This window comes from Micrasema longulum, unplaced genomic scaffold (genome assembly GCF_059751315.1).
Source record: "Micrasema longulum isolate JH-2025_06_02 unplaced genomic scaffold, ASM5975131v1 h1tg001359l, whole genome shotgun sequence".
Lineage (NCBI taxonomy): Eukaryota > Metazoa > Arthropoda > Insecta > Trichoptera > Brachycentridae > Micrasema > Micrasema longulum.
This window is the reverse complement of record NW_028278545.1, coordinates 256098-280672: the sequence shown is the minus strand read 5'-3', so window position 1 is coordinate 280672 and position 24575 is coordinate 256098. Positions and strand designations below refer to the sequence as shown.

Here is a 24575-nt window from a genome sequence, read left to right as displayed (position 1 = left end):
TTTTTTTTCCATGGCATCACTAAAAACAACTGTCACATAGATCGCGGCTTTTTAAACCATCTTTTTATAACTTTAAATATTTATATTGTTATGTTTTAAGCATCGCAATTTAATGATATCAAGACTTTATTGTTTCTAAACATTTGTCAACTGCGTATCATGATTTATACAAGTCAATATGACGTTTTTGTTCAAATGAAAACTAAGGCTAACCCTAAAGGAAGACACTTAAACAAAAAGGTCAATTACACTGCACCTGCTTTGAATTTAGGTTAAGACTATAATTTATCCTTTATTAGTTGTTTACCTGTTTTTATTCTTTATTCACGTGGCTCACGCGGTGGCGCGCGGGCCGCGGCATCATTATTACGACAAAATTTTTGACACATCAAATGAATTCCGAAAATTTTAAAGTGTAAAACCGGGGTTATGAAAAATGTAAAAAACGTTAATTGGGGGAATATTTGTATCAGAACGTATGAAGATAAATGGGTTCTGAACATTTCGGTGTAAAAAGCGGGAAAATGTAAAATCGAGGAATGTAAAAACGAGGTTTTACTGTATATAAAAGGCAATGTTTGTATGTGTGTCCCTGATAGATGAATAACTGCAGGACCGATTTTCAGCGAAATGTAGATCTTTGCCATTAGCGTATTTATAGCTCTCAAAATCTTCAATTTATTAAGTAGAAAAAAAGTGAGGAGCGTAAATGTTTTTTTCATTGTTCACTATGAATGCATATACATAAAATTGGAAAAATGTTATTTTTTTGTGTATAAAAAAACTTGTTTTTGAATGTTTACAAACAACATTCCTTTCTTATGAATCTCTATCAGGTTATTTCCTTAAATTCTTTATTATTTCTACCCATTTATTTCTTTTTCTGGAAATTTTTTTTTTGAAAAACGCATGCCTAAATAAAGTACACCCCTGTTGCTAAGAATAGGAGAGGGACATTCGCAAAAAGAATTCTTTATTTGAAAATTAATTATTTAAAGTTTTATAATTCAACCATAAACAAGTACCTAGGTACCTACATAAATACAATATTTGGCCATGAATTATTTTAAGTTCTGGAATTCAATCATAAACAAGTATTTAGGTACCATTTTTTTATTTGACCCATAACGTAATGTGGACTGCGAAAATCGGTTTAGAATAATGTTACGATTGAAAACTTAACAAATTTAAAGGAGATAGCTACTAAGCTGCCAATATGTACAAAAAAAAGTCCATTTTATATGCAGAAGCCATATTCAGCAAGCGAGTTGCCCTATTAATGGGTGAATTCTGACTTGCTTTTGTATGGCTTCTGGATGCGTAAAATTGGCAAATATTATGGTTGAAAATGTAAAAGTTATCGCGATTAGCTATTTTATACGTGAAATAAAAACGCTAAACTCAAAAATAATTTTAAACAAGGTTGTTTGGGTAAGGTATTATAAAAAACGGAAGACAATATTGTTTTAGTGAGAAAACATCAAAAGTCCCAACAACGCTGTTTTACATTAAAGAAAATATAAATATTTTAATTAGGTAATTATTGTTTTTTTACAGATTGAAATACTCATTTGGTTACCTACATAATTATGATGTTTTGAAAATCATATTCACAAAATCCTGTTTCTTGAATATTTTACTCAATGCACCTTTAGTTTACAGATTCAATTATAAACATAAAAAATGCTGAATACCACAGTAAAGTCCTTACCCCCAAAAATGGAAAAGTATCTCAAAAATAATTTATCATTATAAGTAATACTACTACTACCTACTAAGGTAGGTAATCTTGCTCTCCATATAAATGCGAAATCCGAGCAGCATGCACAGTTCTATAACACAGGTTCTATAACAGTGTAAAACACTCAGCAAAATTTGCGGTTTAAGTTCTAATGCGCATGCGCGAACAATTCAATTTTTCAAGCGCATGTCTCCCATTTGCGTATCTCGTCAAGTCAGTCGGCTGCGGCTTCTCGTAAGGTGCGGTGAGTTGTTGCTGATTTTTGGAGCGATTACGTTTCATAATTACGTAAATAATCTATAATTTAAATACTTGATGTTTTTTTATTTTAAATCTTGAAATAGGGCACACATAAACATATTATTTTGTAATTTCATTTACAAGTTGGGTACCTACGTATTTTTTCAGTATTAAAGGCATGCGCCGCATTTATCGCATGTATGGACGACACACCACTGATACATACATATACAATTAATTCTCTTTTTTATTTATTTTTTTCGCAGTATGTTAAATCGTCGCTAGATAAGAATGCCTATGCTAATGAAAAAATAAAATTAATACATGTAAAAATATATAACACATGAAATTAAATTAATGACAAGTAAAATACGTTTAATTAAAAATAGATCTATTTTTTTTACTACTTAACTGAAGTAGTTGATCACATCTCTTTCCATGACCCACTTTTTGTTTTTTCATATTTTCAATGTCATGGTGGTTCCATTTCTCATGGTTGTCATATTACACATGAATGCATTAAAATATATCTTAGGAGCAAAGAGAAAGGCATGTCTTTATCTGAATTTAATGTTACTATGGATTACTTTAATATTTGAGCTAAGCTTTTGACTGCTTCGATTTGAATTAATTGTATGTAAATAAGAAGTATTGTTTGTGAGTATAAAAATGTTACGGTATGTACGCAATACATTCGAATAATAGAATACCTGTGTATTTTTTGCAGATTTTCTGGTGTAGCGTGTTCACTAAATTCATCTGATTTTAATGGTAATAAATGGCATTGGCTCACGCATTCAAGGGGAGGATTATCTCCAAGAGCTGCTCACTCTGCTATATACATTAACCATACTGATTCTCTCTACGTATTCGGAGGTTATGATCTAAATAATGTTTTGGGGTCTTTACAAATATACAGGTAATTTGAATCCATCAAGGTTATATAATAATGTAATTGTATTCAAATGATAACAAAAAAAAATAGCTTGTTAATACATGTACTGTTCATAATAATATTATTTTTTGCAGATTTTCAACAAGCCAGTGGGAGGATGAATTCGGTAAAGTAATTCAAGGTTTACCCTCAAACGAATTTGATCAATCACTACTGGAAGAAGTATTACAGGTAATCTTGCGTTTCCTAATATTAATAATATTTTCCCAATGATAATATAATATAATAATATATAAAAACCAGTGCCTCGATTATGAACACTATCTTCATCTGAACATATCGAGACGGTATACTTAACTTCTGTACTATCTGTATCTACCTCAGTATGTTCTACCTACTTGTCATATCAACATCATATGATCGAAACAAACCAATGAATGACCACAAAAATTAGTCTGCGTTCCTTACATCATGAACATTTAAAATATTTCTCATTTATATTTTATGTGGCGACTTTCTAACACCTAGATACTCTTATATGTTAATAGGGCCTAGTGACATTATTTTTTTGCATCTAGGCGTTTGTTTTATTAAACTGACAGTCGTGTCGAAATTTAATTTAACTTCAAAATTTACTTATTTCTCTCTAATTTTTTTAATGGACTTTTAAGAATAAAAGTGCTATCCTCCAAACAATTAAAAATTAAATAAATCGTAATTTAAGGAAAAATTGCTCGGTGTAACAAAATTTTTGTCACTTTTAATGTGAAGATAAACGTATCAAGGGGTTCTAGACCCGTCGGTACAAACTAATGTACTTATATCAAAACTTGATAATGGGAGGATCGGTAGTGTATTTTTGTAATCAGTCAGGAGAATTTAAACTTCAACTATGATATCATACTCTGAAGCTATGTCATTTTAGTACGTAGATATGTGTACTGTGACGTATGCTTCCCCTTGTTTCATATCGATGTACCTACCCAAAACTTGTATCTTAGTAATCGCTAGAGAGAATTTATCTTCAACTATACCATCCAGGTGAAGGTATGATGTCTTTATCTTCCCATCATAATTGAGGCCCAGGTTGTAGTCCCGTGGCTATAATAATAATAGTAAGCGATTAAAATAGTTTAATGATGTTTCATATTAAAATTATTAAATATGAAGTTTTATCAAGAAATATCTGCAATAAACATCATGATTATATTAATAACACTAAAGCATACACAAAAATATGTAGAAGTCTAGCCACACAAGGAGTAGTGCTGTGCTGTATTGTCTGTATTGATGTTTTTTTTTAAACCTGGATGCATTCATAGATAGTAAATTGTCAGCCTCGTGGTGTAGTGGGCAGCACGTTTGCCTACCATGCAAGAGGTCTCAGGTTTGATTCCCGACATGGTTGATGAAACATTAATTTAAAAAGGTGTTTTTACACTGGAACGTTTCATAGCCCTTGGACTGGTACCTGAAGCGTAAGACTGATCATCTTACCGTCATGTAACAAAAATGATCAAAATACAGTGCCCTATGCACCATTGGGTGCGGAAAGGGAATGATGATGATAATGATTGAAATTTATCACACATTCTAATATAATTCACATTTCACTAATATTTAATATGGATTTTTCAGGGTGACTCGGACAGATGGGGTCTGAATAGGGGAACATTTTTCAACCAATTTCTCTACTCATCTCTTGTGAGACGCAACAGATCACCCGGATCACATTTAGATATTCAGGAAGGGGCTAAAGGCAGTTACACCAACATGTCAACCGTTGACTACGAGTCCTTCAATAAAACAAAAAAAGAAAAACCTGATCCCAGATACGGACACTCAGCTTGTCAAATAGGAATTGGTTTTGCTCTGTATGGAGGGAAATTGGCTAACGGCAGTTTGTCCAATGAACTTTGGTTTTATGACGCCGTGCTAAATAAATGGTCAATTCGTGCAGAAAATTCTATCTTAACTCCTCCGGCTCTCACCCGCCATACCCTGACAGCAGTAGGCAACGAGCTCTACTTATTTGGTGGCAGTACTAGTGATGGAGAATTCTCATCTAGGTATTAAACATGACATACTCTCACTTGAATTCCACAGTTTCAAGCGTACAAAATTTTACATTACAATTTTTTTTTCTATAAAATATTTGATAAAGAGGATATAAGCAACTAATTCTTTTCATACAAAAGAAATAAGTAAAATATCTACATCCTCATTAAGTTACCTTTTCACACATAGAATTGTATTCATTCAGTACTAATATTACCATTATGTAATTTGTCTGCAGAGACAGATCTCTGCAGACAAATTACATAATGGTAATATTAGTACTGAATGAATACAATTCTATGTGTGAAAAGGTAACTTAATGAGGATGTAGATATTTTTTTATTATTATATACTCTGGTATAGAATACCACTATTATTTGTCTTGGCATGCAATCCTAACTTTTTTACCTTTATTTTTAAATGTAGATGCATATATTTGTGTAAAAATAAATTAATGAGATTACTGTACTGCTAACCATTCTCTTATACATGGTCTATATAGTGCAGGCAATTGGTAAAATAAAAAGTGGTTTCCTCTCCACATGAGTAATACTGAGAAGTCCCTGACTAGCCCACATTAGTATATCCCTCCTGATCCCAACAGTTAAGATAAATTTAAAGAAATTTAATTGCAGAAAAATCCACTTTTTAAATATAAACCATGTATATTATAAGCAAAATAAATAATAAAGCAACTCCCATATAAAAAAAATTAAAAAACCATTCTCTTTTCCTTTCTTTTTATATTACGCTACACTAACTATATGCATAATTATGTTTCTACTTTTTGATGACGTGATATGTATTTAATTTTCAGAATGTTTCGCATTGTGATGACTACCATTGAAATAGAAACGTGGGAAGAAGTCAGAATAAGAGGCGGTAAGGAACTAGATGTCCGTGTCGTAGCTCACAGCGCTGTTTATCATTCTTACTCACATTCCATTATTATTTATGGAGGAGTTGTTGCTGGAGTTGCCAGGTGAGAAATCTATACTTTAAATCCATATGTAAAATAATTGATAACTGCTAAAATTAGTATTGCACAGTTTTATTTATTTTATTTATTTATTTATTCACACTCTTTATCAAAATACAATTCCATATTCACTCGCGATTAAATTAATTTCAGGTTTTCCAAGCTTTCCGATCAAATGTTTGCATTTAATATTAATAATAAACATTGGAGTGAGCTCCATTATCCACGAGCTCATCTCCGTGATACATATGTTCCTAGAGAAAGAGCTTTTCATACGGCCACTATAATCGGTAAGAATTTTCAGTTTGTTTTTGAGTAATCTTTTTTGCTCCCAAAAAATTTATATATTACATAGATTTATATAAGAATTTAAGTTAAAATAATGTTATTAGCATGTAAATATGAAATGTCACTTCTTATGGTAGATTATATTGTACAGATTTTATTTTAATGTTTTCAATTAAACAAAACTTAGCATACACACATTTTAAATTGGCAACATGCAATATCTAAGGCACTGGGTTTGATGAAGATAGTATGAACAAACATAAGAGCCTGCTTCTTTTTTAGCGAGTCTACCCTGCAATGTATATTCTTTTTTGTTTATTTACTTAACTAAGTATTTTTTATTGAATGTCTTACTTCAGGTAACTATCTGGTTGTGTTTGGTGGGTATTCTCACCGTCACAACAAAGAAGAGATTTGCTATGATAATCAGATGTACTTGTACCACTTGGGGTGCCATGCGTGGACCAGTGGGGAAGTACTTGGTGGGAACGGAGCGGGAAGTGATTACCCTAAGACCCAGGGGGTGTTTGCTCACGGTGCTGCCCTTCGCCCTCCCTCCACCCTACTTCTAGCTGGGGGCTATCACGGAAACGTCAACGGTAACACTAAATTTTGTTTACTCATTTTCACTACAAAATGATTCATAAAAAATACCAATTTTATATGATAAAAATTTATTTCCATTGCATTTTTGTGTACATTTGAAATTTACTTTAAATATCATCTTACGTGACCGTTCCATGTACGTTCTTAGTAAAAAAAATTGGCATGTTCAAATAGCTTCTCCGTTGGCTGCCAAGGAACTATCAGTGATGTCCCGGATGTTTAGAACCTGATGCTCTTTCACGCAATCATCCCATCCAAAAACATGAACACTCCTTGAATTATTTTTTTACTCTGTGTATCGGTGTCTGCAGGAGACTTGTTGGCGTTTGTGGTACCCGGCTGGCTGGGCGGAGTGGGTATGGGAGACCCTGAAGCGGCTTGTCCTCGCCACCGCTCGCATGCGGAGTGTCTAGCCGACCCAGAATGTGGGTGGTGTTCAGCTGATGAAGTAAGTAAAATCCTACCTACCTTTATCAATACCGTGTTTCGAGCCTAATTTTCTATTATTGTCGATGTTTCTGTTTTGTTTATCGTGATACACTAGCGATAGGATATTTTCACTCGGAAGGAATATTGGATTTAACATACTGTAGATATGTGGCCAGTGTCTCGGACTCACGGATCAAAGGCCCATGGTTCTAATTCTACTCTACCCCAACTTGATTCCCATTTTCTAATAGTGAGTTATCTCCTACTCGTTTGTCCTCAAAATTCAATATTTGGGTAAATCATAAGAACGCAAATATTTATACAAAAAAAAACAAAAAGTTTGACAAGTGGCAGATCAAGTACGGCAGGGTATAAACAAGTAACCCGCAGAAATATGTAACTAGACTAGCTAGAAGCTACTTTATAAAACCACAGACATTTTGAGTGAAATAACCAATAATGACATCACACACAATTGCTCATTTATCACTTCGTTCAAATATGTAACTAGAGTTCAATCCTTTACATCTCTTATTTCTCTACAGATTTCAATAAGAAACTGACTCCGACTGTCTTGTCACTATTTTATATTAACTTATTGGCTGTTTAAAAAAATGAGAATTGTCCATTTAAAGCGGATTCAACTTAAAAAAATATTTAGAAATTTCCACAAAGGTGGTTGTTTGTTTTGTTTTTAAAAAAATCATGTGGTGGAGTGGAGTTAAGTAAAAATCTTTACAAAAAGTTAAAAGGTGTAGTTTAATCAAAATACAAAACATACAATTTTAGCTTCCTTAATTATTTATGAAAAAGATGATTAGTAGCAAAATCATTTCATTGAGTTTTTTTAAATATTAATTCTAGGTGTGCTATGGCCGTACAGTGGGATCTAACTGTACCACTAACCTGCAGTCTGTACGGTGTGGGGGGGTGTGTCCTGCTTTAGGGGACTGCCACTCCTGCCTGGCTCTGGGGGGACCCGCATCCTCGGGGGCTCGTCTGCCTTCTGTGAGCACCAAGCTAGGCTTGCACCACTGTACCTGGTGTGTGCAGAATGCACGTTGCCATCACAAAGACGGTGAGTGATATAGGATTATTTAGGAATATATTTTTTTTGTGATTATTCTTTAAGTTTGATTAGAAGTGCATTCATAAATTGTATCAGAAGTTACAGAATACATTTTCATGTTTCTGTTAACATATTAAAATAGGTTTTTAACTCTTCAGACGAAACGTGGCCTGACTTTTCTTCATACAAGTGTAGTTCCGTATTTTCTCCCTGGAATATGACACTAGAGCGGTGTTTTCTTTTACACAATGTAGATATTTATCATTGGCGCGTCCCTATTGCTCTGTTTTTTTATATAAATTCTTTATTATGGCAATAGGACCATCCTAAAACCCTTAAAAGTGTCCATTTTTATCTGCTGTCTTCGGACGTACGGTATAAAAATATGATTTTTTTATAACATAAAAGGAACCGACACAGAAAAGTTAATTCTGATACTCTTTCTAAAAAAGCTAAATCCCAGTTTTCAAAATCCCCTTTCAGGCATTTTTTGTGGATTTTTTGGATTAAAATGTGGTCTGAATCAATAAAGATGTGTTGTAAAAATTTGCATACTATCTTTCATGATTTTGTTTAATTATAATGAGAAAGTTCAGTCTGATGGGAAATTATATATATAAAATGTATTCTCTCGTGCGGTGAAAATTAGAGCATTTAATTGAAAGGTGAAGTTTCTTGAAAATATCTGAAAAAAATAATAAAAATATTTTGAATAAAAAAAAACACTTTGCTCGACATCACTAGTTCTTCCGAATCAACCAATGATAAGAGAGTTATTATAGATTTCCGGTTTACGGTAAGTCAACTGGCAAATCACGTCTTGAGGTGTCATACGTGAAGTAATTTAAAAAATGAATGAAACACTAAGAAATCATAGCGGTGATAATACGGTACATTAAAATTTAACAAAATATTTTTTGGCTTGGTTTCATAGTCTATTAACAAATAAAAAAAATCACTGAACTTCCTCATTGAAAATATCCAAGTACACCGAAATCCTTCGGATGCTCTCTCTCTGCGTGCATCCCACCGCATGCGATTGTCCGCTGCTATCTACTTGCCTTTAGCCGCCTGCAGATAACACACCGTGTATTAGATTAGCATCTGGCTTTCACCATTCAGTTTTATAATTTTTTTTTTTTAATATGCCAATATACCGATCATCGTGGTTTTTTTGATGTGACAGGGTTTACAATACACGCTGTTGATTATTATTGAAACATTAAACAAAAATTTTAATAGTCTTGATATATTTAACACTCCATACAATATGTACAGAAGAGAACTAAAAGGCTTGATTCATGCTCTTTATTCATAATTCATTAAATCATTAAACCAAATGCGATTTTCCACTCTTACTTTCCTTCAATTATCCTTTACCACTCCTTATCAATTTCCTTATTTTCCTTTCCACTATCTCCTTGTTTTGTCCATATTTATCTTATTTTAATATATATAGTATATTTATTATTTATATATTTTAAACTTTAAGCCGTCGTCGCTTTATTACAGTATAATTTTGTGAATACATGGATGACAGGCCCTACTTTGTATACATTTTATATAGTTTTTAAAAAAAATATTAATTTAACCAGTACATCTGTTTGTATTCGAAATAAATAAAATAAAATATTCTGTGTAAGTTACATATCCCACGTCAATGGGAGAAGTTCCCTCCTGAAACTATAGTTGTGTTTTTTTAGGCAGAGAGAATGGACCGCCACACACGTCTATCCTGGCATACATTTCTAGCTTCTTCCACATGCATACATCTTGTCATACACGTCCTTCGGTTCTGCCTGCTTTCGAAATGACCAGACTTTAGATTTTGGTTTATCTGATCATGCCACAGCTTTCTTGGTTGTCTTCGTCCCACGTTACCATTAATTCTCGCGATATATACCTGTTTTACCATTTTTTCTCATCCATTTGTTCTACATGACCAAACGATCTCAGAGACCTTTTCTTAATTTTATCAATTATACCTGACTTAGATTTACACTCTCACCTGATTTCATCATTTGTAACCCTGTCATACATTGATTTCCCACACATTCGTCGAAGAGATCACATTTCGACCACATTCACTTGGCTTTCATCCTTCCTCAGCTATTACTGATATACTTCTGGTTTGACGATGACATTGACCAGAGATAAAATTAGTGGTCTTCTACAATAGCATAGACTAATATTATTGCGTTGCACTGCGAGAGCAAGTCAACTTGTGCCCATATTCCATGTTACAAATTCGATTAATATATTTGTAAAAAGGCAATACTCGAGTCAGGTCTATTTTATTTGATACTATTTTATAAATATTGGCTCAGGCCCAAATGTAAAATAGCTTTTTTATCATTATGACGAGGAATTTTTTTACTTTTCTTTATTTTACTTGTGTGTCATAATCAATCAAATTATATTAATAACTCAATTTGGCAAAAAACCTGACTTATGCCCCTTTTCTTTGTCAGCAAAGATTTAAAGAATGAGTTACACTGTGACTTCCGTATTTATTCCTTAAAACAGTTGAAAAAAACAATTGTCAATAACTGACACAGCACTTTAATACCCGTTGTTCCAACATATTTTATTTATCTCTGTGTGATAATAGCCAAAATCAATAGACCAATGACTAGTACTTAAGTGAAGCTTGCTTCAAATCCGTACATATTTATTAAAGTTTAAACTTCTCACTAATTTGAATAGAACTTAAAGTAATTTTACGTATTATCTGGCTTTATATTTCAGACAATTACGGTGTCTGCGGTGAAGACACTCCGTCTCAAGCCCCAGGCTGGTGGGGAGAGACAGGTACCGAAGTCACAGGAGCGGAGCAATGTCGCTCGCTGGACCGAAGGCCGGGCCTCACCTTTATCAAATACCAGCATCCGGCAGATTGGAGCCGTCCAGATCACGTAGCCATTATCAACGCCACCACAGTGGACTTCAACGCTGCCGGAGGGGGGCGGGGGGAGCCTGAAGGGGAGATGGTGGCGAGGCTGCGCGGGTTCTTGCGCGCTCCGGCCGCGTGGGAGGGCGCCGGGGAGTTGCTGCGTGTGTGTGCGGGACATGCACGAGCGCAGCTGCTCCTGGGAGGCACGCTAGCCGCAAACTTGACGGCCGAGGTGTCGGCCTGCGCTCCGGCAGCTTGGCCGCCCCTGCAGCCCGGTCGCCTGCCCGTTGATTTCCATGCTCACAAAGCTCTTACCAGCGGACCATTCAGTTCCCATCTGCAGAGTAAAATGGAATTGCAGCACAACAAAAGTCACGAAAATGCAAAGGTATATTTTCTTGTATTTTAAAAAAATTATTCACATCAATCCACAGTACTATTTAATTTACTTGCATTATATAATGTTACTGTATTTTATTTTTAGGTATTCACCTTTGAATATTTGGAGCCATACTCCAATGGCACTTGTACGCAATATGAAAACTGTCTTCACTGTCTTACGGACTCAGATTGCGGTTGGTGTGAATTGACAGATAAATGCATATCTAGATCTGAAAATGAAACAGAAAAGTGCTCAGTTAATGGAGATTGGCGTTACATGACTCTCCAACCTTCTTCTTGTCCCAATTGCTCAAATTATATTAGTTGTTCTCGATGTGTCGCCAGTAATGGTTGTGAGTGGTGGGCGGAAGATGCGCGTTGCGGTAGAAGAGGTCGTGTAATTGGAGCTGTTCAAATAGAAGAAGAATGTCCCCAGCCTTGCCATACGAGAAATAATTGTTCGACTTGTTTGGACGAGAGAGGGCGATGTGTTTGGTGCGAAGCGACACACCAATGTTTTAGTTTTAGCGTTTACACAAGCGAGTATCAGTTTGGCCTTTGTAGAGAATGGCTTGATAGAACTATATCACCCAGTACACCAGTAAGCTCTTTAGAAAGTACTTCTAGACACGCGGATCAATGTAAATCCTGTTCTCAACATGTTAACTGTAGTTCTTGCCTGCAGTCTCTTAGTTGTGGTTGGTGCTACTCTCGTGAAAATCCCATCAAAGGAGCTTGTATGCAAGGTGATTTTGGAAGCTCTCATTCAGATTGCGGTGTCCTCCTTAATATATCATCGGAAGAAGCACAGTGGGCTTATGCCCAGTGCCCAGATGTAGATGAATGCGGACTAGGCCTCCATGATTGCCACAAGCAAGCTATCTGTACCAATACTCACGGCTCATACAGTTGCAAGTGTCTCAGAGGCTATATAGGAGATGGTCGCACCAGTTGTACAAGAACCTGTTATAATAACTGCGCCCATGGATATTGCTTGGGCGCTCCAGATTATGTCTGCCAATGTGATCTCGGGTGGACCGGTGCAGACTGCGCCAATAATTGTGGTTGTAACAACCATTCCACCTGCCATACTGATGTCGGAATTTGCGACGAATGTCAAGATTGGACTGAAGGCGAGTTCTGCGATCGATGTAAAATTGGAAGCTACGGTAATGCGACATCAAGTCGTGGGTGCAGACGGTGTGATTGTAATGGTCACGGCGATGAAGAGCTCGGAGTTTGTCACCTTCAGACTGGAGAATGTTTTTGCAGAGATAATACAGAAGGTCCTAATTGTGAAAAGTGTACCGGTGATTACTACGGTGACCCAAGACACGGAGGAAGATGCTATTACCAATGTGAGGCTCGTGGAATGCTCACTGACGAAATAGAGCAGGGATTGGGTTCCCACAAAGCTCATTCTGCTCCTTGGGGTGGACCGCCGGTAAAAGAATGTCTTTGGATAATTTCTCCCGGTAATATAAGTGATAGTGCTTTAATTCAACTAACAATAAATTCCTCAAGATTAAATGTGTCGTGTGCTGACAATGCCGTATATGTTTACGATGGATTGCCGGACTTAGGAGGTGCCCAACAAAGTCAACTAATTGGTGTTTTTTGTAATGACGCTTCTCCGATGACAGTAGAAGCACGTTCGGGTCACTTAACTGTACACTATAAACAAGGACCCGCAGGACAGGGCTTTGAAGCAGTTTATAAAATTCTAAGTTGCGAAAGTGGATGCCCCTTTCCAAGAATTTGTAGCAATAATCAATGTGTCTGTCCAGATGGATTAGCCGGATTGAACTGTGAAATGGAACTGTGTCCCAAAAATTGCAGTTCCTCAATCAAACAAGGAACATGTGACAAAGGTTATGGCAGGTGTCTCTGTTCACCTGGTTGGGGTGGGCAAGATTGTTCATCTAAACTACAACCCTATCAACTGGTATTCACCGAATTGTTCAACTCTCAATACCTGGCCTACTCTTTAGATCATTTAAGAAAAACTTTGCCTAGATTTGGACATTCTTTGGTTACTGATAAAAGAGGCTCGCTTTGGATGTTCGGAGGATATTCATTATCTCATGGTCCCTTAAATGATATTAGATTATTTGATACGAGGAACAGTACTTGGATGCAGGTTACAGTAGAGGCCACCCCTGAAGCAAAAATGCCTGAAGGAAGATATTTTCATGCAGCAGAAATGATTCATGTACGCCAAGTCATTTATGTTTATGGCGGTTTAAGTGTTCAAGGAGCAGATGCGCAAAATAAAACACTAGGAGACTTCTGGCAATTCAGTCTTAAGGATCAACGTTGGAACATTATAGTAGGTGGGGAACAACAACCGCCTTCGCTCGCTGGTCATACTCTGACATTACAAAAAAATCAAGAATCTGAAACTCTCATATTGATTGGGGGATTTTCGTTAGAACATGGTTTCTTACCTAATGTTTGGGAATTTGACATCGAAAAGAACAAATGGAGTAAACTCAAAACAAAAGGAACAAAACCATTAGGTATCTGTGGTCATACTACAGTATACCATTCTCCCACTCAAAGCTTGTATGTATTTGGAGGGCTACACTATTCTGTAAATGGGACATTTATTTCAAATAAACTGTACGCGCTTAATTATCAAACTTTAACATGGAGTGAGTTACCAACATTTGCTGAACTCAATAGTCCCGGAGATGATCTACCTCGTGCCCGATTTCTTCACTCGGCCGTCACTACCGATGAGTATATGATTGTATTTGGCGGTCGCACCCATCCCCACAATGCAACAGATGCACTATCAGCATACGTTTACAGTTGTAACCAATGGATTCGCTTAGTGAAAGGTACACATATTTATTGTTAACAACGACTTTATGAACAATTTCCTATATTTTACGCTTATTAATACATTAAATAAATTAATTTACTGTATGCTTTATTGCTTTCTTTCCTTATCTTTATTTCCTCTTTGTATATTTCGATGCACATTTTGTTTTAATATTTAATATCGTATAAACTGTTGTTTCTTTACATTATTATTTACTATAATTTATACTTAACAGATCGTATTTTAATTTTTGCAATTATGTATTTGTTTTATTTTCTATTAATTTTAATGACTAAAATCATTTTGTATAAGTATTGGATTTTGTTTGTAGCTACATATGTATAATTTTTATTTTATTTAAAAACATTCTATTTTCTCAATTGGTCTGGGTGTTTTGGTGTATTTTTCATAACTTTCTTCCATATCCTCTCTTTCCCACCTGTTGATAAGCCTCTATAATAGAGGCTTAGTGGGTTATTGTTAAAAAAATAATTTAATCGTTCCTCGAGTAATAAAATAATTTGTTATTTTTTAGATGTGGTTATAATCGGTGATTTGCCACCTCCCGTCTACGCTCACGCCATGACTCTGGACGCGGAGAGTGGGGCGCTGTACGTCGTGGGCGGGTGGGCGGGAGCGGCGCGTTGCTCCGTGACGCGCGTCACCCTCCCGCCCGACCTGTGCCGCCTGTGGAGCGCCGGCAAGCACGCCTGCCGCCGCCGCATGGGCTGCAGCTACTGCGCCGTACACCCGCTGGGCGGGCGCAACTCCACCCATTGCCACTCGGCCGGCCGCGCGGATCTCTGCAGCAGCCACAACGGCACGCTCATCACCAACAACGGAGCGGCTTGCGATGCTTCTCTAGTGGACAACCGCGTTTGCGCTAATTTCACCACCTGCGGAACCTGCCTCGCCTCCTGGCCCGCGTACCCGGAAACTGAACCCGCGTGTCAGTGGTGCTCCGCTTGTAGCAAAGGTACCAAAAAAATCATGTAATTGACAATATTTTGAATTTGTCCAAACTTTTGTAGGCAAGGATTGGATTTAATCTCCTAGGGAGTTATTAAGCTCGACATTATTATTTTATTAACTGAAAACACATCTTTGTTTGCTCCTCCTCGAATGCTACAAATAGACAAGTTGCGACTTCTCTCCACGACTGACGGCGGCATGGTAAATGTTACAAAGTGTGTAAAGTGTCACAGCCAATGACTGATCGTAAACCCTGTAAATGCCTAGACTTCCATATTCCCTTCTCTAAAATGTTTTCTGTTTAAAATTCATGTTGTGACTAATTTTAAAGTTTTTTTTCCTTATGTTTCTTTATATTTTTAGGTGCGTGCATCCCTTATAGCCAAGATTGTTCCAATATCTTGAATTTTAAATGTGATACACCATTTACTACAATATCGAATTTAGACACCTGTCCTGAGAATAAATGTGCGGCTACGGATTGTGAACATTGTCCTAAAGAAACTTGTATTTGGACAAGACAAGTTTTGTTATCTAGTGAGTTTTATTACAATATTTAAATTTGATAAAATGTGTTTTTTTTTATTTAAAAAAGAAATACTAGCGTCTTTAGCGTTTTACCCAAATATTTAAATTTTTGTGGCCATTTTTGAATGAGTTATAACTTTCGATAACCCACTATTGAAAATGAAAATCAAGTCGGGGTAGAGGGGGGTTCGAACCTCGGGCCTCTGATCTGTGAGTCCGCAACACTAGCCACGGGACCACAACCCGATTTTAAGTACATAGTTAGATAAAATAATATCACCAACGCAGAAGTAAAGTTTTTGTTTTACGGGTGTTTAGTTTATTTCTATCATCGCAACAATATATTCTATAAAAACATGTTTGTTCCAGGTGAATGGACTCCAAAAGTTATATCCAACTCCGCCATTTACGACTGGGCATGCGTCCCAAAAGAGGGCTTAGGTAGGGGAAGTCAGAAACTGAGAGAACTGGAGACCTGCCCACAAAAGTGTCCCACTTTCAAGGACTGCCGTTCTTGTCTGCGGGCCGAGGGGGCTGAAGGAGGCACGCGGGAGTGTCACTGGGCCACCCACCTCCAGGCTTGTGTCACCCCCTCGCAACAGGGAGTAGCTTGTGCCGGGGGCGTCTGCGGCCTGGTGCTGCGCCCTCAGGAAGCGGAGCAATGCCCTTCGCCCTGCGAGAGCTTTAGCCAGTGTGCGGACTGCCTGCGCCATGCCCACTGCGGCTGGTGTTCTCGCCAAGGGGAGGGGGGTGCAGAAGGGGACGGGCTGTGCACCCAGGGCTCGCTGGACAGCCCGGCAGAGCATCCTCTGCACTCTACGTGCCGTGCGCTATATGAGGAACGCCGAAAGATGGAGTTGAGCCCTAATGACACCGTGTCCTGGCACTATGTCCGTTGCCCCCCGGAGAATGAATGCGCCAATGGGCACCACAGTTGTGACCCAGTGTCGGAGCGCTGTGAGGACCTGCCCCTGGGTTACGAATGCGTGTGCGGGCCGGGGTATCGTGCAGCGGGGGGCTCCTGTGTGCCCGTGTGTACGCAGGGCTGTGTGAGAGGATTGTGCGTCCGACCCGATATATGTGATTGTGATTTCGGTTATGTCGGTGCCAACTGTAGTATACAATGCCAATGTAACGGTCACGCAAAATGCGAAGGTCCCGATAAATTAAATCAATGCTTGGAATGTCATAATAACACAATGGTAAGTGTATTATTATATTTTCATAAATCTCAATTCATTGTATTAATCTCTACAAAATTTAACAGAATAAATGCATTATAAATAAATATCAAGTACAGTGCTTTCAAATGTTTAATAAACATATGTTTTTGTCTAAGTGCCTGTCGGTGAACCGAGTAAATCTACAAATTTTGTTTTTGTTAGTAGGTACATTAGAATATTTTATTTGAAACAGTCGCACACATAAACAATGTTAATTAAAGATTTGAATGTACTGTAAGATCTTGGCCTATTCTTTTTGCAACTTCTTCGGGTTGAAAATACAGTAGAACTCCATTTATCCGAACTCCAGTCATCTAGATTGCTAAATATCTAGATCATTATCAGGAAATATAAAATAAAGGAGAAGTTTTAAATTTTGATTTTATTGTGCAGTAAACCTTGCTGGACATGTTTAAGTAAGTTTTTAATGTGGTTACAATTCGCTGTATTATTTCAAAAGCAATAAAATCTGACACTCATTAATCCGACAACGGACAATTATTGTGGATTTTGTTTATTTGCTAATAAATTTATTAACAAAATCACAAGACAATCGGTGCTATTCTTATTAAAATCTATTAAGAAATTAGGAAGATATAAAGGATCAAATTCTAGTCATTTGTTAATATAAACAGACAACTCCTGACGTCATCAGATGCGGAGATAGTTTTTACGTAAAAAAATATGATTCGAGTAAGTGGAATGACTTTGATAAGTTTCAAATTTCAAAACTTTATAAAAGGAAAATTAAAATTCTTATTTTTTAAATGAGAAAATATTATTTTATCATATAAATAAAAGACGAGTGTTACTTTAATCCACAAATTTGGAATATCCAGTGACCGGTTTCATCGGTTTCGCAACATCTTTGAGACTGGTCCAGTCTTGGTTGGCGAGAGAGAGTGAAAAATCATAGACAACAATATGCGTCGTTTCAATTTCTATTTGGTATTACCAACATTTAAAATAAATGCATGGTTCATGGTGCACTGTTAGGTGGATTTCTATGGTCGAATTCATTACTAACCGAACAATATGGCTTTTCTGAGATATCGGAAATTGCAAACGAAATTTATGAATTAAATTATTAGTGTTTGGGGTTTTTATATACACTAAAAGAGTCTTTGAAAAATCCTTTATATGTACAAAATGTTAAATCCAATATTCCTCCCAGGTGATAATACCCTATTGTAGTTTTACTGTATATTTTGCACTTATTTTTTAAAAATCGAGATGCTTGAGAACTATTAATTTTCATTTTTTTACAGTAAAAAACTAATTAACTACATAATTTTGTCTTCAACTAGCTGTAAAAAGGCCTTACCACCGCACTTATCTTACTTGATCAAGTAATCACTTTATCGACATAATTGCCAGTAATTTTGTTTATTGAACTGAATATTATGTACATTTATGAAATCAGTATAAATCTAAATCTTCTAATGTTTTCATAATTTTGTTTTCTTTTAAGGGAGCACAATGCGAAAAATGTAAACCTCTCTATGTAGGTGACCCCACTGATAATGGGCAATGTATTCCCTGCATCACATACTGTAATGGCCACAGTTCCATATGCTTGAGCGACTCCACTGATATTCCTCCCATTACCTCAGATATGAGCGTCACCCAACTCGAAAGTTATTTAGGTGAAGGACCTACCTCCAAAGCTAAATGTTTAAGGTGTGCCAATAACACAGATGGCTTGAGATGTGAAAAATGCATAGATGGCAATTTTAGGGGTTCTGAAGATTATAGGGATCCTTGTCGTCCGTAAGTTCTTAAAATTTATTATAAAAATTATATCGTCTCCCAATAAGCATTTTAAAAATTGAATCTAAGTGAGAGTCTTTCTCAATTGGTTTTACAAAAGTTTGAACTGGCAGAAAAAAAACCATTTACTATCTAAGTATCTGCATAGGGAATTAAAATGTGTGCATTATGTTTATTGTACTATCGTGAGATTGTAACTTATTCAATCTATTTTGAACTCAAATTTTTCTCTTGTTCTGCATACATTACTCTCTTTTACCTTCCAGATGTGAATGTCATGGCCATGGAGATATCTGCGATCCGATAACTGGGGAGAAATGTAACTGCGGTAATAATACTGAGAGTGACGCCACGTGCCAAACATCCAGCTCTAGCAAGAACTCAGCCCAGGAATGTTGGCGCTACCAATGTGTCAAGTGCAAGGATTCCTACATGGGTGATCCCAAGAATGGACACCAATGTTACAAAATGATGACCGCCGATAACAAAATGTGTTTTGATGCTAAGCTAGTTGGTAAGTTCCTACTCTACCTAGAGTACATATATCATTATGGGCCTCACTCATTAAATTTATTTATACCCAGCTTAATAGAAGAACTATCCCGAAGAAAAAAACCTTACTTATTAAAATATTTATTACCTAGAATAACTATACTAGATTTATTCAATAGTGATTTTTTTACTATGCCACATTTTTGCGTTTATTTATTATAATAATAATTTTTATTCCAGTAAAATTGCTAATAGTGCAAAGCCAATTTTGCCATATAAAAATTTTTAAAAACATATTTCTTTTTAATATAATAATTTATAATGAATTAATTTAGAAATAACTAACATAATATAGTATACGAAAAAAAAATTAAAAACCCTAAAAATTGGAAACTAAAAATTAAAACAAAAAATTATGATCAAGCTGAATGCCCATGTGCAGTTACAAATACTAATAAGTTATTAATATTAGTAACTAAACTAATCGAATGTCAAGTTTAATTTATGAAATCCAAGTCGATCAAAATCAAAAACGGTATTTAATTATTGTGTTGTAGTACACACAGAATTTCTTCTAAAAATACAAACTTTAAATAGACAGTATTATCTGGGCTTCATTAACATTTGAAAGAGAATATTTACTGTAAATACAATCGTGGTTCAATAAGTACGCGATTTGACGACAGGTGCCGTTATTAAGGCAAGATGCTGTTACCACTGTGTGCTAATATCTGTTAAACGACGCCAAAAACAAATTTGACACTGATTCAAAGGTTAGTTTGTATTAGACAGCCATTGCAGTAAGCAGCGCAATGCGGTTTTCGGTAAAAAAGAGAAAGTACAGTATCGTTCAGTGATTCGGTTTTTGCTTTTGGATGAAAAAACGTGTTTTGAGGACGCCCGGCAGATGTGGTTACCAAGGAAATCATTGAAAAAGTCGAAGACACGATTCTCGCTGATCATCGAACGATATTGTGTGAAGTAGCAGATGCCGTAGGTGTGTCGATAAGAAGGGTAATTAGTATTTCACATGATAAGTTGGCGATGAAAAAGTTGTCAGCCCAATGAGTGCCGCGATTGCTTACGGTGAACAATAAGTGGGTGCTGCTTTCAACTTCGAAGCTGTGTTTGGAGCAATTTAAGCACAATCTAAAGGATTTTTGCCCTAGTTGTCACCGTCGGTGAGACCTGGATTCATCATCATACACTGGAAACCGAGCAATAATCAAATAAAATGGGTTGCTTCTGGTGAATCTGCTCCAAAGAAGGCGATGACAATCCTTTCTGCTGGAAAAGTTATGACGACAATTTTTTGGGATGCGGAGGGCGTAATACTCGTGGAATTTTTAGAAAAAGGAAAACCGATCACTGGGCAATACTTCAGGGAGTTATTGAACCGCTTTGACAAGAAATTGAAGGAAACACAGCCCCATTTGGCGAAGAAGAAAGTGCTGTTTTACCACGAAAACACACCAGCACATTCATCCAGAATTGCTGTTAAACTGCATGAATTGCATTATGGATTGCTGCCGCACCCCCTTTATTCGCCTGACCTGGCTTCTTTGATTTCGTTTTGATATTCCTGTGGTTTTTTTCTTATTCCCAATCATGAATCGGTCGCAGGAAAAAAATTTGCTCAAATAAGGAGGTCATCATCGAAACAGGTGTATTTTACAGATCTCGACAATATGTATTTCTTGAAGGTATTTAAAAAAATGGCAGGGATGCTGGGAAAAGTGTATAACCCTAAAAGGGGACTATGTTTTAAAATAAATACTTTGTTTGTGAAAATAATGGCATTTTCATTCCTAACACGGGCTCTTATTGAAACCACCCTCGTAATATTGAAGGAAAAAATTCTTAGATATTGCACCTCACACAAATTAAAATAGTCAAAAACGATAAACTACATACTGAAATACATATGCAATTGATAAATGTTTAGACTATTGGATTTATGTAAATATTTTTATTTAATAAATTTAAATACGTATTATAATAAATATTTTATGTATAAATAGAACAAAATATAACAAGAACCACCGTTAAAACTTTTGCCAAATAAAATTTATCTGGATATAATGTAAATTTGATTTTACACACACTTTGTAAAGATTTCATGTTTCCAAAATTGTTTAAATTAAAAATAAATATAATCCATTTTACCACTGAAAAATGTGACGGATCATGAGCCTATTCCATCATTATACCACCTCGGAGCCAGGTTAAAGCCCGATATAAGTTTGTATGGTGGTTATTTCAGCTCTATACTGGGTATAACCTTATGGAATGTTTATAAGTAAGAACTTTCTATTTACCTTCCCTCTCCTACATCTATTCTTTAATTTTATACCAGATTCGTAAGCGAGGCCCCATACATTTACTTAAATAAAATAATCGGCTGGGGGTGCAAATAGTATTACATATTCATTTTCTAATGTTTGTACACTTAATACATTTAAAACTTGTGTTGTTCTGACAATAAACCAAATATTTAAATTTTTATTGTCAATTAAAGCGTTGTAATTTTTCTTTACAGATGAGTGCAAAGTAAGACCCCGCATGCTCAATCCTGGTCACACTGTATTCTTCGTAGTCATCCCACGGTTCATGAATGTCGATATCAGAGTCATTATAGATGTAACTCAAGGTGCTCTGGACATCTTCATGAGTCCTAATGATAGTTCCTTCGTAGTCTCTGTGAATTCCAGCTCCGGCGAACATCATGTGAAACTGGATTCCACCTTTTTCCCAAATTATCCTCAAATTACCGAGCCATTCTTTTTAAACAGATCTAATTTTGACAAATCCTATAAATCTAAATCTCATTCGCAAAAAGTTGAGTATACATTAATTTCGCACGATGCGGAAGGTTTGAGCACTTACATCACCATAGACAAAAAAAATACATTACTCTGGGTTAAGGGGCTCAAGAATCGCCTGGTGTTGACGTTACCCCAAGCTATTCACGACTTAGGATATACCAAGTTTTACCTTGTATTGAAGGCCCTCGATAACGAAGATGGAATTTCGAAACCGAGCAAAGGAATGGTATTCTTCAGGCAAGATCAGCTTCATATCGATCTGTTTGTCTTCTTCTCTGTATTTTTCTCCTGCTTTTTCCTATTCTTGGCAGCATGCGTAGTGGCGTGGAAGGCCAAACAGGCAGCGGACGTAAGGCGAGCACGAAGGCGTCACGTGGTGGAGATGCAGCATATGGCCAAGAGACCCTTCGCCTCCGTCACCCTACTGCTGGGGCCAGCCACCCCGGGGGCTCAGCGCAGGAAGGCTTGGGCCCGCGGCGTGGCGGCCCCCACGGAGGCCCGGCCCGTGGCGTTGGAGCCCACGGCGGATGGGCTGGCTGCCGTGGCCTCTGTGCTGGTTCGCCTACCCGGAGGACGCTCCGCCCCCGCACGCTTGGCACTCGCTTCGTCCCTCGTACTGCTCGCACGCACCCTGCCCTCCTCGGGCCGCACGTTCCTCCGCCGCGCTCCACCTCCCACCTAAAAATTTACCGCTCCCACCTGTACATTTGAATCTGAGTCAGGAGTGTAATATATCTGTGGTCTTTAAGTATAGAAGTACAAGTCGCTATTAGCTAATTTGTAGGGGAGACATTGAAAGTTCCTTATTTATTTAATTCCTTAACATACTATTTTTGGTACGATCTTAGAATAAACTTTAAATGCGTAAACTTATGAAGAATGAAATAGGTAAATACAGTAAAAGTTGTGTTGCGTTTCTTCTCATATTTGATTTTTCCATGTTTTTCCAAAAAAGGCAATTTACATGTACTTTTTTAACCTAATAATACATTTGAATTACATGACCTTAACCGATTTTATTATTGAAATTATTTTATTTTTTTGAACTTGTATCAATCTCTTCACCCAACCTTATAGAGTGGAACTGCTACTCAACTTATTTTCTCTATTTTAATGACGTGTACCTCTTTGCCTAAATACCACAGATATTTCTGGTTGTAAATATTTCTTAGTTCGTGACAAACAGAAAGTGTGTCATTGTACATAATATTGATGGCAATAACTTTTAAGGTTGTAAATAACCTTTCTCTCACATCCTTTCGTGAAGAGAAGTGGTCAGAAATACGGATATATACATTTGATCAAATATTTTTATCTTAGAATTATACTAAAAATATAATATCAACTTATTATGCTCAATGAATTATTGACGGATTTTATATGTGAATAATGTTTAAAAAGCAAAATTGTTGGTTCGATTTATAAGTACAAATATTTTTTTTCTCAAATTCTGAGTATTGTTGATGCTTATATGACTTTTTAGTAATTGTTGAATACTTTATTATATTATACTGTTTGTATCATAAAACTAGAAAAATATTTCCTAATTTTTACTTCACTTTATACATGCATAATAAATTAAATAAAACCAGAAACACTAATATGGCAACTTATGAAATATATAAATTGAATGCCAGTATTTGTTTGAATCTGCAGTATGTGTAAAAATAAGCTCAATTTTATCTTCGCATCTTATGATTTATGTACATAGTTTAAATATTTGTGGTATTGTAAATTGGTGTTTACACTTATAATATAGTTTGTGGGAAAATGGTTTACATATTCTTAACTTTTAAAGAAATGATCAGTTACCAATTTTGTCAAACAACATATATGTACTAATATATTTACATTAATAATTTCTCCAGTAAAATGTTTGACATAATAGGAAAATGAATCCCATAAATGGGTTTTATATTACATAATACTATGTTTTAAATGTCCGTAACCAGTAATGTGCCAACATATAAATTAATAGTAATAAAATATAATAATAATTAAATTAAATATTGCAATATTATGTATGTACATATATATATATATATTTATTATTACATACAGTTAATCATATTTATAGGTTTTTATGAACCATTGTTTTATATATTTAAATATATTATTTAACAGAATGTTGCATATGAAATTACTCGATATTTGGCCATTTATAATATTATATTATTGTAAAGAGAAATTTGAATGCAAAAATAAGTAGGGTAAAACCGTCCAGTGAATGAACAATTAAGGATTTTTTCAACTTTAAAAAATATTTTCTGTAGAATGGAATGACTCTGATATACTCAAAGATATGTTTATGTCATCCTCAGTTATTAAAAAAGAAAACGTTTTCAGTATTTTGAGGTAT

The 24575-nt window shown here is 35.9% G+C and overlaps 1 protein-coding gene across 1 annotated transcript in view; it reads left to right on the top strand.

The window, feature by feature from the left end:
• Positions 1-23164, top strand: part of Megf8 (multiple EGF like domains 8) — a 29394-nt gene extending 6230 nt beyond the window's left edge. The window contains exons 5-20 of the mRNA XM_088235322.1: positions 2709-2900; positions 3011-3107; positions 4515-4945; positions 5752-5916; positions 6067-6203; positions 6561-6800; positions 7119-7255; positions 8101-8314; positions 11054-11586; positions 11683-14422; positions 14942-15382; positions 15742-15915; positions 16276-17108; positions 18601-18899; positions 19166-19413; positions 21931-23164. Of these exons, the coding sequence (XP_088091448.1) occupies positions 2709-2900; positions 3011-3107; positions 4515-4945; positions 5752-5916; positions 6067-6203; positions 6561-6800; positions 7119-7255; positions 8101-8314; positions 11054-11586; positions 11683-14422; positions 14942-15382; positions 15742-15915; positions 16276-17108; positions 18601-18899; positions 19166-19413; positions 21931-22898 (7849 nt within the window). The 3' untranslated portion in view covers positions 22899-23164. The remainder of the gene's footprint in view (positions 1-2708; positions 2901-3010; positions 3108-4514; positions 4946-5751; positions 5917-6066; positions 6204-6560; positions 6801-7118; positions 7256-8100; positions 8315-11053; positions 11587-11682; positions 14423-14941; positions 15383-15741; positions 15916-16275; positions 17109-18600; positions 18900-19165; positions 19414-21930) is intronic.
• Positions 23165-24575: the final 1411 nt, after the last annotated feature.